Source organism: Terrapene carolina, unplaced genomic scaffold, assembly GCF_002925995.2.
Source record: "Terrapene carolina triunguis isolate 2854851 unplaced genomic scaffold, T_m_triunguis-2.0 Scaffold789, whole genome shotgun sequence".
Taxonomy (NCBI): Eukaryota; Metazoa; Chordata; order Testudines; family Emydidae; genus Terrapene; species Terrapene triunguis.
This window is the reverse complement of record NW_020665140.1, coordinates 1,676,588-1,695,582: the sequence shown is the minus strand read 5'-3', so window position 1 is coordinate 1,695,582 and position 18,995 is coordinate 1,676,588. Positions and strand designations below refer to the sequence as shown.

General features: G+C 41.5%; 1 protein-coding gene across 2 annotated transcripts in view; it reads right to left on the bottom strand.

Moving 5' to 3' along the window:
• Nucleotides 1–18,995, bottom strand: part of UNC5C (unc-5 netrin receptor C) — a 350,903-nt gene that overhangs the window by 123,468 nt on the left and 208,440 nt on the right. For both annotated transcript variants that reach the window (XM_024197612.3, XM_024197613.3), the window contains exon 2: nucleotides 3,602–3,823. In XM_024197612.3, coding sequence (XP_024053380.2) covers nucleotides 3,602–3,823 — 222 coding nt within the window. The remainder of the gene's footprint in view (nucleotides 1–3,601; nucleotides 3,824–18,995) is intronic.

Here is an 18,995-nt window from a genome sequence, read left to right as displayed (position 1 = left end):
TAGGGGGTAGAGTCCTAGGGGGCCAGTTAGGGGCAGGGGTCCCAGGAGGGGGCAGTCAGGGCCAAGGAGCGGGGGGAGGGTTGGGGGTTCTGAGGGGGGGAAGTGGGAGGGGCAGGGGCGGGGCTAGGACAGGATGGGGCGGGGCTAGGGCAGGACAGGGGCGGGGCTCCTCCCGTCCTCTTTTTTGCTTGCTGGATTATGGTAACCCTAACGGTGTCTATCTAACCTGTTTGGGGTAATGACCTCAATGAAGAAGAAGAAAAAAAAAGGGGGGGGGGGAGAACAATAGTTCTTAGGGTTTGGCCTGACAAATATAACCCATCTGAGCAGATCAAGAAGTTACCAATATCTACCAGGTTAGAATTTACTACACTGGTGGAGGATACTAACAGAGGCTGCATAGTCCCAAATATGGTTTAATCAATTCCGTGACTCAGTGACACATGAATGGGCAAAGCTCTTTGCTAGCCTGATGGATGCAGGCTACTAAGCTGCTGATCTAGTATGTTTAATGATCGTATGTTCTACTTTAGGCATATCTATCATTCCTCAGAAATGAATTGAGGCCCATTATCTCATACAACTTTTTCTCAAAGTCAAACAGCTCCAGACACGTTTCTTCAATGGTTTTGCAAGAGGTGATATTATCTAAACCTATTACTTCTGGCTACCTCAAATATTTGTTTTCCCTTGCCTGCAAAGTCAATATGAATTCTCTTCCAGGGATTCTCAGTCCCATTTCCAATGATGGTAGGATGCGCCAGCAGTCATATCACACTTTATGTCGATATCCAAACTTGGCTGCAAAATCCAGATTCTGAGGACAGCTTTCATTTCAACAATTCCAGTGCGGCTATCATGCAATTGTACTAACAATCTGATTTGCAAGGATTTTTGGTAGCCCCCTGCAGAAATTCCACAAGGTAGAATCTCTCACTACTGTGAGCTCAGTTTTTGGAAGTGGTTTAGGCTGTTCATCAATTAGAACATTCACACAGCCTTCAGATATATCTTCTTTTAAGATAGGGACATCTGTGCTGCAATTTCTTTTGTGGCATTGGGAAGATCTTCCAAAATCAGATTTTGAAAATGGGATTAGGTTGCAATGGATTTTTCACCTGTATTAGCCACCAGAATAAACACATCAGCAATTCTGTGTTTTTACTGATGATCTATAATGGATGGGAGTAGGGTGACCAGACAGCAAGTGTGAAAAATCAGGACAGGGGGTGGGGCGTAATAGGAGCCTATATAAGAAAAAGACCCAAAAATCGGGACTGTCCCTATAAAATCGGGACATCTGGTCATCCTAGATGGGAGAGAGATACCATGTTAACATCAGAGCCCATCTCTCTCTGTGATCTAGCAACTGCTCATATTTGGTCCAAACATTTTTATAGATGCTATTTTCCCTAATCAATGTAAACTTCTTCCCATTCTGAAACTCTAGAGATGTTGTAATTCCAGATATTCTCAGACCCTCTTTTTCTATCTTGTCATAGTGGTATTTTTTCCTTTAGTGAAGGCTCTGGGAATGAAGATGTTGGGTCCTTTTCCCATCTGGCACTTTACTTGGTAGGATTCCACTAACTGCATAGCTGAGACATGATGTTAACATTAGACACATGCTAACCTTCATGGGTTTTCCAGCTAAGCAGCTGGGATACTACACAAGTTTGAGGGATTTTCAGATTCATTTTCTCTGCTTTTGCTCTGCATAGTCATATTTAGCTCAGTATTTCTAACCTGTGATCAAAGTATACTCACACAGATAGCAGCAACTTCTCAGTCTGTTCAAATGCCCTTTTCTCAGTTCAAACCCAAATGGGTGGTAGGTACTGTCCAGAAAGGGGCCATAAGTAGGATGGTTAAAAGATTTCCTCATTTCTATTTGGGGTGCAGGAGAAAAAGGTGAAATTTCTACCTCCATGTGCCATGGCAGCAGTAAATCTGAACTCATGAGCATAAAGATATATTTGGACACAACAAGCCGGCTTGGTTTGTTGACTGAGTACAAATGAATATTGCTACTGTTATTGTGCTCATCCACCCCATGGCCTGCAATGAAGAGTAGGAAATGATTTGTTTTATCATTTGAGGCAGATGATCTACAGTTATTTTCCTTAAACCCACTGCTACATTAAGAAAGCGAACCTAGATTTGGCATCTTTATGTGAAGTGTTCTTCCTCCTCCTGCTATCAGAAGCAATTAAGAGCAGGAATTTAAAAACAAACATTTAGAATTGTTTTTTCCTCTCGCCTACACGGACATAGCACTATTGATTTCAATGGAGTTACACTTTATTTACCTCAGCGTAACTGAGAAGAGAATCGAGTCTCTAATTCTAAAAAGTGACCCTTGACTGAATTTTACACTATAGCAATTATAGGCATTTCTGAATGTTAATGCTAATAAAACTTAAGGAAGAAATGCAATGAAAACTGAATCCACTGAAAGCCAGGGAAAGTTCATTCCAGTGGATTCCGAGTCTTACATGAATGATGATACTAGGAGATATACTAAGTATTCCCCTCTTCCAGTCTTCTTTCTGTACAGTCACTTTTCAACCTGTTGGAAGATCCCATTACAACTAACAGTCAAATATAGCCAAAGGCTTTTTATCCCTGATTCTCCTTTCTGCAACGCTTCCCCCACCCAAACCGTCTTTCTCTTTCTCAAGCTGAGAGAACCACAGCACTGTTAAAAGCATACGCTTTTGAACTCTGCGCAAATAAATGAGCTGAAACAAATAAAACCCAGGTCACATGAGACTTTCAAGACATCTGGTGGAGTTATTTTTCTGAATAATTAGACCAAGTGGTGGTGCAATTCCCAAATGAAAGCTACTTTCTTGCTTGATATTCAGTTATTTTTCATAGCCATCAAGACAGCAATAAGCCCCATTTCTCTCCCTTGCACGTGACTCAAACCTTATTGGATTCCAAACTGGGACAATCACATCTTTGACACGGGCTTGTTTATAGCTCAAGTTTTTAAGCCTCTTTGTTTTCTTTATATTTTGAGGGCCCTATTAATCTTCCATGGAAGTCAATGGGAGTTTTGGCATTGATTAGATTAGAATTGGACATTTAGCCTCTTTCTTTCATTTCTTCCTGATTTACTATAGGTCTCTCTAGTACCAAGTCAATGTAGCAGGCTGCAGAATATAATGGAACAGCAGCCAGTTGCATGCTCTGGAGTCAGTATGTTGTTCCTGGCTGGGGGAATATTGTATCTTCCCATTATTTCTCTGCCTGAGGCTAACCGTAATTTCTCCTTTTCCATATTCTCCCCTTTTAAACCGTCAACATAAGAGTGCTCCAAAAGCTCCTCAGAACTTGTCTAACATTGTGCTCCCCTAGTGTGACTGCATTGTAAGTAATTTGGAATTGACTGAATTAGAGAACTGAGCAAGGAAGTCAGTTCTGTGAAGTAGTGAGCAGCAGTATAGGCAGAGAAATCACTATGACTCTTTTATGAGCACACAATTGGGCCTCATTCTCATTTTACGCTAAGTCCATTTTACACCGCTCTGCCAGTTTAAATGAGAATGCACCCCCAATGACATGGTGAGAAAACACAAACTCATAAATGCCTCACCAGAAGTTTCATCTACTCGCTCATCCACCACATGGTCCTTCTGATGAACCCATTCACTGTTGCACTTGAAATAGATCTGGGTGGCAGGGCTGGCTTTGCAGTACAAGTTCACAGGTTTGTTCTTTACGATGTAAGCTTCTTCAGGCTCAATGAGGAAATGAGGCAGAGGCTCTGGAGGATCAGAAGGAAAGGTTTCTGGGAGTTCATGAAAAAAATCATCATCTGTAACAAAGAAACGGAGAGGGAAAATGCAGAAAGGTTAGAAAATTACAGCAACTGAAATTCTGGCTGTGAAAGATTACAAGCGTTTCTAAAAACCTCAAGGGAAGAGAGTGCCTTTTCAAGTGAAAAAATTATACGGGAAGTGTCCTTGCAGTGGAGTTTAAACGCAGAGTTGTTTTCAGCCTAAAAGGTGTTTCCACTTAACACCCTGCTCTTTCTGTTTCTAATGGTTCATTCGCTAACTCTGTGTTTGTGAATGGCTCCTTTTTATTTGTCTTCTGTGGCGACGGTAATGACAGAACATAGTTTTAGCACTTGGTTCTGTCACTTATTAAATCCCAGTACAAAATTCTGTTAACCTAAACTGACACTTGAGGCAAAGGCATAATTGTTAGACACAGACGTGCGCAATCATACCCATACAGTTCTGCACCCCTAATAGGCGTGCACAAATACCACTTTGTGTGCATGCTAATTGAATATATGTGCATGCACATGGCCAGTAATGGTTCAGGATGTTACCTCTACGTCTTCAGTATGAAACTGACCCTAGGAGTCAGTTTCCACCCTATGCCTCTTCATTCATTCTTTGGCTTCTCTGTTGAGAATGCTAACAAGGGTGCCAAATTCTGATGCTTCTTTTTGTAGTGTGTACACCTGCTCAATGCCCACTAAGGAAGTGGGACTGGTACCACTTAACTCACTTCACACAGAGCACAGAACTGTTACGAAATGGTACGATACAGACCTATTATGTGGATTAACAGCGGGCTTTGGTCTTCTTTAGTGCTGTCAATCCAGCACTTTTCACCAGGAGTAAATTCACAAAACAATTCATTTTTTTAAAAAACCAGTCCAATAAACTAGTGAAAACATTGAAAATGAGCTAATTCACACAGCTTCCTGCCTCTTCCTCCATAAAACCCCTTTTTACAGGCAAAGCATCATCTCTCCACCCCTTTCACAGGAGAAATCACCAAGCTCAGAGAGTGACAATTCACTGGAGAATACTCCTCTTCCCATCGACTTGCAAAACTCTTGTCAACATGCAAGAACATTCAAGATGCTCACAGTGGCAAAGGGATGCGAGAACAGTAACTATTGACAGATCCATCAGCAAGAAGCTGACAGTCCTGAAGGCCTCATTCAATCTCCTCTTTTCTGCCTCTGAAGCAGTTATCGTTATACACAGCGATGGACGTTGGTGATGATCAATAAAGCATCACAGAATATCAAACTAAAAATACTGCAGAAGGTTAGCTATCCTCTTCTTGTCAGTCTCCATGAAGATTAAATGTCAGACAATTACCTTTCTTTACTCTAGGTATACCAAATTTTTTGTGTCCAGAATTACAAAGGGTATGAAAGCCTTTCCTTCCAGTTACTGCTTTCATAGAAAGACAGATAAGGAAGAACAACAACAGATGAAAGAAGCCGGAGAAGTAGATAATACAGTACCTATCTACATAGCTGTATAGAATTACACAGTACATCTTCATTAGGCATGAGCAAATCTTACAGCGTTTGAGGTTTTATGAATCTTTTGAACTATTTATGAATCTCAAATCTGTAATATGAGTTCACACACCTTTTCTCATTTCATTTGAAACAGGTTTTTTTCTCTGAAGAAGTGGTTTTTTTTTTACCCACGAAGCTTATGCCCAAATAAATCTGTTAGTTTTTAAGGTGCCACCGGACTCCTCGTAGTCGTTTTCTCCATTAGGGTGTTTCAGTTTAAAAAGAATAATGGGCTTGACTCACCACTGCATTACTCTATTGAATGATGGAGTGGTGAATAAGACCAGTATTTTTCTATCAGAGGGAAAACCTCTGCTATAAAATAACAGGGACAAAAGGACTCCACTCCCTTACCAAAAGCTAGTCTGCTGTAGGCAGGTGCCCTGCACATAGTATGAAAAAACAGATTTAATTTTCATTAGATTTTTTCCCCTTTCATTATTTTCCTCTGTGGTTTTGTTTTCACTCCAACCACCTTATTTTCCACTTTTCACCTTATTTCTGCACCTGCTCTCCCAACATTAGATTTTTCTCTCTGCTACCTTTTTCTCCCCAGTGTTTCCAGAGTAATATCTATGAGCTACGATGTGAAAAAATTCTGAAGTTAAAAGCGTGAATTTGAGTCAAAGTTTGGAATTCATGATGACAGCAGGCTTGAGCTAAAGCAAGGGGAATTTGTCCCTCCCTACTGTACATCTACTCATAATGCATACAAACATACAGATAAGCATACACAGAGACATTAGAGATGAATCATTTCACTTGAATTGCCACAGGATATATCTTTTCCTTCTGGTCATTTATTTGCAAATTGGTGAGCAGACAGATGGAAACTAACAAAGCACACATATGTTTTATAATTAAACAAGTATTGCTTCACTAATTTCTGGTGACTGGAAAAACAAATGTATTTATTTTCACCAATAGATCTCAGCACATTATCAAAGACAACACTTATGCTATCTGAACAATTAACTAGTTCTTATCAAAGATCTAACTGGAAGCTCCAAAAAAGGCAAAGGAGAGGAAACTGGGACAGAGGGAGAGAGATTTCCTTCCTTATTTCCTAAGTTCAATCTGAAGAACGTGTGTAGGCTTTGGGCTGCTCTGCTGGGGGTGCCCATTTCTAGCATTTAAATACTGTTTTTATTTTCAAGTGGATTTTCTAATTCTGCTTATTACAAACTCAGCCTCTCTTCTTGATTGCTGGGAAATGAGTAGGGCATACCATATACATCCTTCCAGAAGCCCAGAGCAGTTGTAGCTCATAAAGTGCCTGTTGTGAGCCAGTTTTCTTATTTAACCTTAATATACTGTATAATTCCTCGTCGCTATTATATTTTAACAAAAGTTACATTACAATCAAGCCCAAATTTATTCTTTCTTGCTGTGCTATCTTCAGACTCCGGCATCCGAACCACATTCAGATAGATGTTTGTGAGATAGGCGGTCACCATTCTCACACATGCAGATAAAGCACACATACAGAAGCTCTGCCGTCCAGTTAGACTGGTTTTCTTTTAATATTTGCACATTTAAGAGAATCAAAACAGATAAGATACCTTTTTTTTTTTTTTTTTACATTTTCCACAGAGAGGCATTTTCATTCATTTGCAGGCCTCCATGCTTATTATGATTGAGCGAGTTAATATTATATGGAACAAAAACTTAAAAGAGGAACGTCTATAATGCAAACATGATTGGATTTTGCTGTATTCAACAAAGAAAAACAATCATATGACAAAGCTAGCCTCATCTCCATCAGCATTCAGGGTCTCTAACCCATGCGTCTGCTGCACACTGCTAAGAGGTAATAAGGCAGCCTTATCAGGCTGTGAGAATCAGAGCTGGAACTCAGTTTGTGCTTCTAAGTTCCCAGAAGTGATTAGATCTCCTGCTGCATGAAAGCAAACTGTTGTTCCATTCTCCCCCAGACAGAGAAACGGAGGCCTTACAAGTTCCATCTATTTATAGTGTAGAAACTGCTGTGTTGGGAAACCAAGTTACAACAGGGCAGTCCCTGACATAAGTAAAACAGTGTCTGGTCTTGCAGTATAGATGGGAACAAATGGCTTTTAGCCATGCTGCAGATTCATGCCACAGTCTCACTAAGGGCTTGTCTATACTACCTGCCAGATCGGCGGGCAGCGATCGATCCAGCGGGGGTTGATTTATCGCATCTAGTCTAGACACGATAAATTGACACCCAAGCGCTCTCCTGTCAACTCCCGTACGCCACCAGAGCGAGAGGCGCAGGCGGAATCAACGGGGGAGCATCAGCAGTCGACTCACCGCAATGAAGACACTGCAATCTAAGTATGTCGACTTCAGCTATGTTATTCATGTAGCTGAAGTTGCATAACTTAGATCGATCCTCCCCCCCAGTGTAGACCAGGCCTAAGATCCAAAGGTTAGATTGCCTTGTTTAGGGACAGCCCTTTGTTAGGGGTGGATGGAGGCCTCACAGAAGAATAGTGATTCAGACACCTTATAAACTTGTACAGAATGTGAGTCCTTACATTCCCAGACAGCTGTGCTGTAGTCATCATCTAGCCATCACAGTACCTGCTTTGGGAGGCTCATGGTGCCCACATGGTATAAAAACTCTACTCCCCAGACTACCAGGGTCACAAGGTTGGCTTCTCATTCCCTTGAACATCTGTTCAGGATCAGCTACAATATGTTGCCTGGAATGTAGCATGATTCTGGAACATACACCTCTACCCCGATATAATGCTGTCCTCGGGAGCCAAAAAATCTTACCACGTTATAGATGAAACCGCGTTATATCGAACTTGCTTTGATGCACCGGAGTGCGCGGCTCCGCCCCCCCCCCCAGAGCGCTACTTTACCGCGTTATATCCGAATTCGTGTTATATCGGGTTGTGTTATATCGGGGTAGAGGTGTAGTTACAACTATAGCCGGGCAGAGATTGGAAATTTTGTTTTATGGAGGATTTTGAAATTCGTTTATGTTGTGTTTTGGAAAACTGGAAAATGGCAAAAATCTCTGCAAAAGAAAATTAAGGAAAAAAATTGTTTAAGCTTGATCTAAACATTTAGTTTAGATTTTGACATTATTTTAGAATAGATAGCATAATACAAAATAAAAAAATTCAAAACAAAGTCCTCTGGAAAGTAATAAATGACATGTCCTATTTTCTTCCTTTTTATCCTCTTCCAAAATGAAGTTTGTGAGAAATCAACACATTTTTGTGAAGTGTTTATATTTCAATGGAAAACTGTTCTGTCAAAACTTATCTGACCAACTCGTTAGAATACAGTTCAGTCCTAAATCTGTAAGATCAACTGTGTTTCAGCCCCATTGTGGAGGTACTGTGTTATAACCAGGCCGCACAATAATGGCTGTTTCTACAATTTAGATGGGACTTAAAACACCACATTTGTGTGTGTGTGTGTGTCTCTCTCTCTCTTACGATGTCGGTATGTCTGTGGCTGTACATGTAAAAGGGGGTGAACCTTGCCCAACATTCTGATCTGTGGCTTCCAAAGTACATCCCTTGGACATTTTTATAATGCGTCCCATGGAAATGCAACAAAGAGTCACGCTTTGTGTTATCTCTGGACTTAACTTTTCTAACCATTCCAGGAAAAATACCCATTCAAGAATGGTCTGTAAAAGAATTATACCTTTAAAAAGGGAACCATGTGCTTGATTTTCAATTATTCTGTCAATGCCCTGTGTAACATGCCCCCTGGATCAAACACAAATACTCAGACATGAGTGCTCTCCTACATAACAGGACTCCATTTGTGCCCAATTATTGCAAACTGAGTTTACTTCTGTAAAATGTCACATTCATCTTTATTTTCATGTAATAAAATATACAACCCAGCTGTTGTTATTGACTGCTCCACACTCCCAAGACAAAAGACCTGATTAATGAAAATGCTAACCTGGTTTCACTCATGCAATTCATTCGTACTAAGAAAATAAATTGACCAAACCCACCTTCATCTATAAATTTAATGCTGAATTTATACTTGAATGGTTTCTCTGAATTTAGAGATGCTATTTTACCTCTCTCCTTTAACATCCTACAACAGTGTTTTGAAAAAAACAGTGGGCCACATCCAAACTTAGTAAAAATGGGTGAAATTCGATGGAAGTCAATAGAGCTGCAGCAATTTACATCAGCTAAGGATCATACACAGGATAGACCTGTGGGAGGATTATATTTTAATCTTTATTTAAGGCAAAAATATCCTTTTTGAGCATTCGTTTTTGAAACTGTACTTCATGCAGCACTTTTTGCATTAACATGTGAGAAAGGAAGAGTTTATGGTATGTTTCACTTTTTATGGACTAGTATTCCAGCTCTAATTCAGGGTCGGAAAATATTGTGCTCAGTACACCAATCTATTCCTCCTTATCACTAGTTTTATTACTATATATCAAGCTTTAATTCTCATCAGCCCAGCACATAACTCACTATATTTCTGAATTGCAGACTTAAAGTATTATTGCTTATATCAAAATACATAGGACCATTATCTCTTTGTCTGAGACTTGAAGCAAATTCTTCTCAAATGGAATTTACTTCAGAGTGATTCAAGAGCAATTTAAAATGAATGGTTGCAAAGCTAATTTCATTTGCATTTGGATGCCCATCACTCAGTGAGATCATTCGTGATACATTACAATAAAGGCAGCTGGAGTTAACTGTATGTATGGGATTTCTGCTAAGTTTTTAATGTTATGATTAAAAAACTTTCTGGAGCAACAGGTCCTATTTAATGTGAAATTAACAGCAGGTGCTAGCTCTGTAAGATTGTGATTGTGGTAATCGTTTGTTTTACGGGAGAACATTTTCCATAAAGGTAACTGGTAATTCCTTTGGTTGTAGTTCTCTTTCCCTATCAAGGACACACAACATTATGGCGCCAACCAACAGGAAGCAAGGAAGCAAAGAATTTGTCAATGGAGCCCTGTATGTGAAATAATTTACACCCACTTTACAGCCCCTTGATATTGCCAGAGCAGTGAAGATGGGTCTTAGGCCAGATCTATACTAAAGAGGTCTATTGGTTAACTATGTCACTCAGGGGTGTGAAAAATCCACACCCCTGAGTGACATAATTATACTGACCAACCCACTTTGTAGGCAGCACTATGTTTACGGGAGAGCTACTGCCTCTGAGGGAGACAGATTAACTAAACTAATGGGAGAAACTATAGTGCTGTATTCAGAGTAGCAGCTGTGTTAGTCTGTATCCGCAAAAAGAACAGGAGTACTTGTGGCACCTTAGAGACTAACAAATTTATTAGAGCATAAGCTTTCGTGGGCTACAACCCACTTCTTCGGATGCATAGTGCTGTAGTGAAAATAAGCCCTTAGTGCAGATGAGAATTAGGCCTTTTAGAGTGCGAAAGGAATAGAGAAACAAGAAAAAGAGAACTCAAAGCAGATGAAATGATAGAAATTAGGTGTAGAGGACTATGGTAAAAGGAATTACCAGTGCATAACATTCCATTGTCATATGCCCCTATTCTTCCATCCTACCCCTACAGACAGTCAAGGACAAACGTGGATGTAATGAGCAGTACACAAAGAAGGAGGACATACTTCAGGGCCCTATTTGAAAAACCTTATGACCAGTGGAGGAGTCATCAGATGTAGACAGATCCATCTGATAGATCATTATGCACGTCGGCTGAGACAACCACACTGTGGCACTACATACCTGGGAAATGGAAATTACCACCCAAACATCCCAGGAAGTTGTTACCCTTATAACAGAGTGATATTTGACCTGTTTGGAAGGCTGGTATAAGAACTTGTGAACAAATACAATGCAGCCTGTTACCTGTCTGGAGATCATGGTGGGTTATGTGGCAGCCCACCAAACAATTATGAAAACTTTCTGAACTCCTGTGAATGAAGTAAGCAGAACTTCAAACTCACATTTAAACATCCTGGGAATTAAGTACTCCTCCCTGTGGAGAACCAGAGTTGAGGCAGAGACTGGGGAGGATGATAGGTAATTGATGCAGCATGCAATGTTCACCCCTCAGTAGAGATGCCAACTCTTGCGAATTGATCGTGAGAGTCGCAATCTCTGAGCAAAATTGAGCCTCACTCATGATCTTGTGATAGAACTCTCAAATGTCAGGATTTTTTTTCCCCCAGTGGCAGCACAAATGTGTTTCCAGTCAAACAGGAATTACCTCACCCTAAACAAAGGAATGTGATTTCTCCAAAGTACTTTGAAAGACAATGAGAATTCATTTACATACCAGATAAACAGAGCTATCAAGCTAACAAGTGGGGGGAAGAGACAGCATGGCTACACCCCAGCAGGAAAGAGAAACTTCATCTGAGATAGAAGGGAGGAGGGCAACCCTCAAATAAACAGTTGAATCAATTGGAGGAAAAAATCCTGACATTTGAGAGTTCTAAAAGTGAGGCTTATTTCCACTTAGACATCCTGTCAGCCACTCCAGCCCTGGCCAGGGCTCTCTCCAGCTATCAGCCCCAAGTGGCTGCTTCCCTGCCAGCCTGAAAAGTGAGAGAGGGGATCCCACTTCAGCCCTCTCCCAAACTTGTGGTGGGTGAAGAACCCTAAAGAGCAGAAGTGAGGCTGGGGAGGCAGGGGAGCTGAAGTGAGGAGGGTGGGGGCTGATGGTTTGGGGGGGCTGTATTGAGGGTGGGTTCTGAACAGATGTGGTGAGTGCTAGAAAGGTGAACTGAGGGTGGTTGGGTTGATGGGGCATGGGGAGATGAACTGATGGGATGGTGATGATGAGGGCTGTGGGGCTGAACTTAGTGGGGGTTGGGTGGGGAGAGAACTGATTGGGAACTGGGAGACAGGCTTAATTGCTGGGCAGGAGATGGGTAGATGTGGAGGTGAGAGCTGCAGCAGGGCCCAAAAATCACCTGTGGAATCACAGTACATGAGGAAGAGTGGGCAACACTAATTGTCACATGCACACACCCTGCGGATGGGCAGACTGCTCTAAGAACCAAGAGACTGCCCTAAAAAACACAATGCAATCTCTTTTTAAAATGTCATTATTTTAGGGCCAATCTGATGATTTTGGGGGGTCCGACTCGTGATTTTTGATCTCTTGAAGTTGGCAATACTGCTTCAGGATGAATTCTGGTCAGAGACAAAAGATATACGTTCTCAGGAAAGAACTGAATTCTCCCATGTTTCTGACGAAAAGCATCATCTTAGCATATAGTAGTTTAGGGGGACTTCCCACAGGGGTCTAAATGGGGGACACTTGGAAAATGAGGGACAAATACATTGAAGAGTCACTAGCTGATCCTGGGGACTCTTCAGCAAAAACAAACTAACAATTCCTACCATAAGAGTGGGAACTAACATCTCTGCCATGCTATAACCCCCTCGCCTCTGAAGGGTACTGATGTGGAGGCCTTTTTAAAGTCCTTCAAGGAGGAAATCTAAGATAGGGTGCAGTGAACAAGTGTGTTATTCTTCTTAGTGGCCCAGCAAACACCAGTATTGCCAATTTATCAGTAGAAGACGGCATTCTGCAGCTTCAAGGTCCGCACTTCAGAGGAGAAGGCCTCATCTAGAAGTCTCCAAGCTGCTCTGAATGAGAAAAGGACTTGGACTCTGGATCAATGGTGAGTGAGGAGAAACAGTTTCCAGGGATGGTCCAGTGACAAGTTTGTTAACTGTGAAGACTTAAGGGCATCTATGACACCTAAGGGCTAGTATGATTACCTCTACTTTGCCAGCTCAGCCTAACTCAGAACTCTGGGAAGAAGAGAAAGGCAAGAGAAGCACTATACTTGCTCCTCGCAGCAGTTACACTCCCACTTATCATTGCTGACATTAGGATTGAGAGCCTGAATCCAAGATCAGGAAAGTTCAGTTGTTGTAAAAGTCTATTGCTGGTGCTCCCAACATGCAGTAGATCCGCTTGAACAATGGGAGATTGAGACTCATTTCCTGGATATTGCATTTTACCCTACTTTGCATTCCCTCTTCAGAGATGTAAAAGACTATGTAAGGCAGGGGGGGGCCAAGGGGCCATGGCCCTCCCACTTTTCAAAGTGGATGGGCCAGGCCGGTCCACTTTTCGCAATGGGCCCAGCTCCCTGACCCTCCCCCCCAGCCCTGGAAGCCCAGGGTGGAGGACCCGAGAGCAGCCCCTGGCCTGTGTCCCCGGACCCTCCACCCAGGGCACTTTGAGGGTCTGCGGCTCCCCACAGCTGCCCGGGTGGCTCTTACCATGGCCCAGCTGCGGCTCTTTGGCCAGGCCCCGTGCCCAGGCCAGGCTGGAAGCTGGGTCGGCATAGGAGCTGTGTGGGCAGTTGTGGGGGGCTGCGGACCCACCACCTGCCCTGGGTGGGGGACCCAGGGGGCAGGGACATGGGCCAGGGGCTGCTCTTGGGCTCCCCCACAGCGGGCAGGTGGAGGGGCCTGGGCTCCACAGTCAGGCTTCGACTTCCGGCTTGTCTGAGGGGGCGGGGCCTCGGGGGAAGAGATGGGGCAAAATCCATCGCCCCTGATGTGAGGTGCAAGACAGAGGAGAATCAGACTTCCAGTTTCATTTCAGTCACAAGGGCTGCCTCTGTCAATTAAACTGCATGGGATATGATAGGTTTTAAAACAGAAAATAGAAGAATTCAGAATGAAAGAAACTCAATATTAACTAGTCACGCTCATGCTGCCAATGCAGATCACTTCTTTGCAACCAACTTCTTTGCAGCAATCAACAGTGTAATTTGCTTGAACTGGATCTCCTTTCTTTTTCTCTCTGCTTTTCCTCTGGAGTGTACTATGTTACAGCCTTATTATCGCCAATTAATGTCTAGAAAAAAATCAAAGGGCCTGATTTTCCTCTCACTTACAGAGGTGTAAAACTGGTGTAACACCACTGACTTCACTGAAGAGCTAACTTCAGTGCAATTACTCCTGATTTACACCCAGTGTAAGATACAGGAGAATCAATCCCAAATAGAGGAAGAAAAAGACCTTTTTCATTATTTTATACATCCTGATTTTATAGGCCAACTTGTAAGGTTAATGAATACTGTTCATGAAGCATATGTCATCCCCTAATCACATTTAATTAATAATTTTAACTAACAGCCCTGCTCCTGAACCTACTAAAGCCTATGGGAGCTTTGCTAATTGACTAGATTGGGAGGAGAAGCAGACCCTAAATCTATCCCTTCAAGGTGTACCTTGTATTCTTCTAAGGGAGGGACATTGCTCAATGTGTCATATTGGTAATTCAAGACAGACTCATTGTCGTATATACAGATACAAATATTAAGGCTCTGTTAACAGAGTCCACTACTGGCTCAGGACAAACTGCATCTGACCTGAGGCTCTTACCAAAACAAGTAAGAGATGGCATGGATAGCCATAAATGTACTTGTTAGCACTGCATTCAGCCTAATTAAACATTAGTGCTTTATAAGGTTACATACAAGCCAAGGGAAATCCAGCCTGCATTATAGGAGGGAATAAAATTGTTCATTGTTCATAGGTTTCAGAATGGTAGCCGTGTTGGTCTGTATCAGCAAAAACAACGAGGAGTCCTTGTGATGCTAGATGGTCAGGATGTTAGACAGCGTATTCCTTCACTCTCCCACTTCCCTGGTCCTTCTTGCATGAACAGAGAGCAACAATACCCAAGTCCGAAGGTGCAAACAATTCGATCTTTATTGGGGTGAGCTTCCAGCAAGCTTAAATCCAAGTTCCTTTTTCCTTATTTTCGAATCCCAACGTACTTCCTGTTCGCCCCTAATTTATATAGTAATATTCTTAGCTATACCTTAACCAACCATTCTACTGAAATTTACCTAACCAATCCTAACATTTTGTAACACGATTAGCTAACCAATTATATCCCACCACTTTAATTAGTTTACACCCAGCAAAATTAATTATACAGCCGACAGAAACAATCACAGAACCAGACGGAGACCATGCAAATAAACAATAGCAAAGTGGGAACTATAATGACAAAATAATAGAGAAGTGAGGATTTCACAACTACATCTATAAACGGTTCCCCAGCTGTGTATATTGATAAGTGAGTTCTTACCAAACAGAAAACTATCAAACTAAATTTCCTTTGACATCTTCTAGGCTCTTCCCTTTCTCTGGAGGTGATAGATCGGATCACCTACCTAACAGGCCCAGATTGCCTTATTTCAATACGACTAGGTTGGAATGTGAGGACGCCCCTATGCTTCCCAGCTTATGGCTGCTCCCACTGCTTAGCCAAAGGCATTAGCCTAAGAACAGGGCCTCAGACTGTCACAGGGGGAGAAGGCCCTGACACAGATTCTTTCTTTTATATCTCTATAACAAGCTAAATGATAAACATATCCCTAAATTCTTAAAGTATAGGCCTTTACAGACAGGCCTGAATATCTATATCCTAACACTCCTCCCCTTTTTTTCCTTTTGGGATCCTCCTGCCCAGGTATCCCTGGAAAAGCGTAGGACATATGGCGACACACTTCCTGATAGGGCCAGGCATCATGGTGGAAGGTGCCACAAGGACTCCTCATTGTTTTTTGTGTGTTGCTGCCTTAATGCTATCGGTAGATAAAAGATTGAGCTGGATCTTCAATGGATATAGACTGATTTACAACAGAGGAGGATCTGGCCCAAGATGTTTGAAAAGTTGAATATCAAAGACATGTTGGGGTTTTTTTTTTTTCCTTTAAAAGATGATTGTGATGACCGTTCATGACACAAATACAGTATATAATATTGACTTTTCCAATATATGATAATGACTTGCAGGCCTAGATTCTCCACCACCTTGTATTCTGCATAGTCATTTACAGCTGTGCAGAATGAGTGAGAAGTAAATATAAAATGCTATGAAGATCAGAATTCTACGCTTACTAGTATCATTGAAACAGTCATACTCCCCTCCATTTGTTACAGGGATAAAGGATTAACCAAGCTGCAAAGCACAAAGGTTTCGGTTTCTTTAAACTCTTAAGCCAGGATTGTAGCCTAGTGTGTGAATTCTGGGAAGTTGTGTTCATCAACATTTTACTTGGAAAATTAGATAGAGTCTGCCTCTTTAGAGCTTCTGTACAGAACTGGGCTGGTTACTGAGTCAGGTTATCAAAAGTACAGAATCTGAAAAAAATCTCAACAATGCTTGAGCAAACTAGAAACGATGCTGATGAAACTTACTTCTAATTATTACAGGGCTGTATATTATAGTCTTTTGTACTGTCACCTTCTCTTTGTATTTGCTTAAAACTAATAAAATATTTAAGTTTTAAAAGAAAAAGAAAGTGGGTCACAAATTGTGTCTGAAACGTTATCTCTCTTGGTCTCTCGTGCAACAAAAACACAGAGAGTGACATTGAAGTATTTCGTTAACCCGGCACATGCACCTCCTTCCAAAAGTGTGAGCTCCAGGCACTTTATCTAATTAGAAAACTGACACTACTCAAGTTAGACGTGGACGTTATGAGCAGTTTAGCCGCATCTCATTAATATTTTTTATTGTCTCCCTTTAAATAATGAATATTTGATTGGGAGGGAAGAATGCATGCAATACAATGTATGAACAGTAACAGGGTTTGTGGATCACAACATAAGATTCTTTCTTTGTGGGTAGCTTGTAAAACTAAATGTATTTTTTCCCCATTTGGACTGTAGTACTGAAGAGGCTGTATCCCAAAGTTGATGGCATAGGATTCAATCGGAACCACCTGCAATGCAAAGTTTAATTTGAAACATTTCTGCCCCAGCTGCCATTAGTAGTCATAATGGCTGACATAGGGTCAAAAAATTATTAAACCTCCAAGGAGCATCATTTCCTTTTCAGTGTTACGCTTCACTTTTCTTTGACACATTAGTCCTGAAGCAGCTTCAGGCTCTTGACCCCTCTTCTAACCCTGATTACTAATTAAAGATGGACAAGGCTTAGGCTACAATAGTTTTTGTTAAACCTATTCATTCTAAAGTCCCCTTCAGGCATTCTGTCACTTAGGACAACGCCTGACATATTTACATGAAGATGAAAGACAAGACTTAACGTAACCTTTGTGGTTAGAAGGTAGGATGCATTTTATAACATGCAAAATACATTCCCAGCATGCACTAGAAACAGATTTCCTGGGAATATTCCAAAGCAGACAACTTTGGCAAAACTTGAAGATGATTAACTGTGTGCGTATTTTTAGAGTTAGAAATTCAGATTCCAGTTCTTTATCTGGATGCCATGTCAACAAACAAATTTTTTACAGTGAATAAAATTAGCAAATTAAAGGGTTGATCTTGCCATTCCAAATATAACTTTCCGTGATACACCCACATACTGGAAGGGATGCTAGATCTAAACTATATATCCTCATCTGTGCACATGCGGATGTTGGAACCAGCTGTAAAATCATTCCATAGGGCAGAATGTAGTTTGATATCTTGGTCTATCGAGATGGCAGGGGTTGAGAACTGCTGTTTGCTGAAAGGAATCCCATCTTGTCCTCCAAGCCAGAGGATCTGTAAATTTATGTTGCACTTTGCACATGTTTTCACACTTTGCATCTGAAGAAGTGAGGTTTTTACCCACAAAAGCTTATGCTCAATAAATCTGTTAGTCTTTAAGGTGCCACCAGACTCCTTGTTGTTTTTGTAGATACAGACTAACACGGCTACCCCCTGATACTTGACATGTTTTCTTAGTTCATAAGTTTTGTTTTTGGGCACAAAGCCTTCAGCAATTAGAATCGCCAGCTAGTACAGAATGTTGCAGCGCATCTTCTCAGTAACACAGACTACTATAACCACGTCACACCTGTCCTCATCTATCTACACTGTCTTCCCCTTTGAATTCTGAATCAAGTTCAAGGTCTTGGTCCTTATCTTCAAGGTGCTCCATGATGTGGTCCCAACATAATTAACCACCTAAAGCTCTGGGATGCGGACATTGGGTGACAACTCCACTCCTCTGACACAATGGAACTCTTTGCAATAAGGGTAAAACTTATCAGTGCAGGAGAAAGAACTTTCCTGGGAGTGGGAACAAACTCCCTCAGGATCTAAGGATCATCACAAACTTCACCACTTTCCTCTCCAAGTGTAAGGTGAAATTCTTTACCTTGCCTTATTTAACAGAAATACATAGTAACATGGGGAGAAGATGAGAGAACAAACCACATGACAGATGTTAGTTATATTGCTTAATGCACTGCTAGAAGGAGCTCAGATACTATGGTGGTGAGCACAGTATAAAAACACATATAGAATGAATAGAATGAGAAGACAGCTGGAGTTTACAAGCCAGCATTTTAGGGTTATAAATTCAGTCTTCTAGCTCTGCCAAGAGTGAATATTTTTACCACCATCTTCCAAAACCTAAAAAAATTCTGCGTATTTCCCTCCAGTTTGCTTCTACCTAGAGAGTTGCGTCTGTTTTCAATACCACTCTTTTTCTGAGTTTGAGGTGGTGGTAAAAACTTTACATAATTAAGGCCGCTGAAGTCCGGAGGGACATTGTGGATCTCCATCAAAACATGAGCAACCTGCAATGGAAAGCTGATCTCTTTAGTGGGGTCATACTCTGGATGCTTACCTGTGCCTGAAAAACTGACTCAATGGGATGGTCTTGTGGTAAAAGCACTAAACTGGGATTCAGGAAATAGATATCACTTCATCTCTGTGCTCAGGA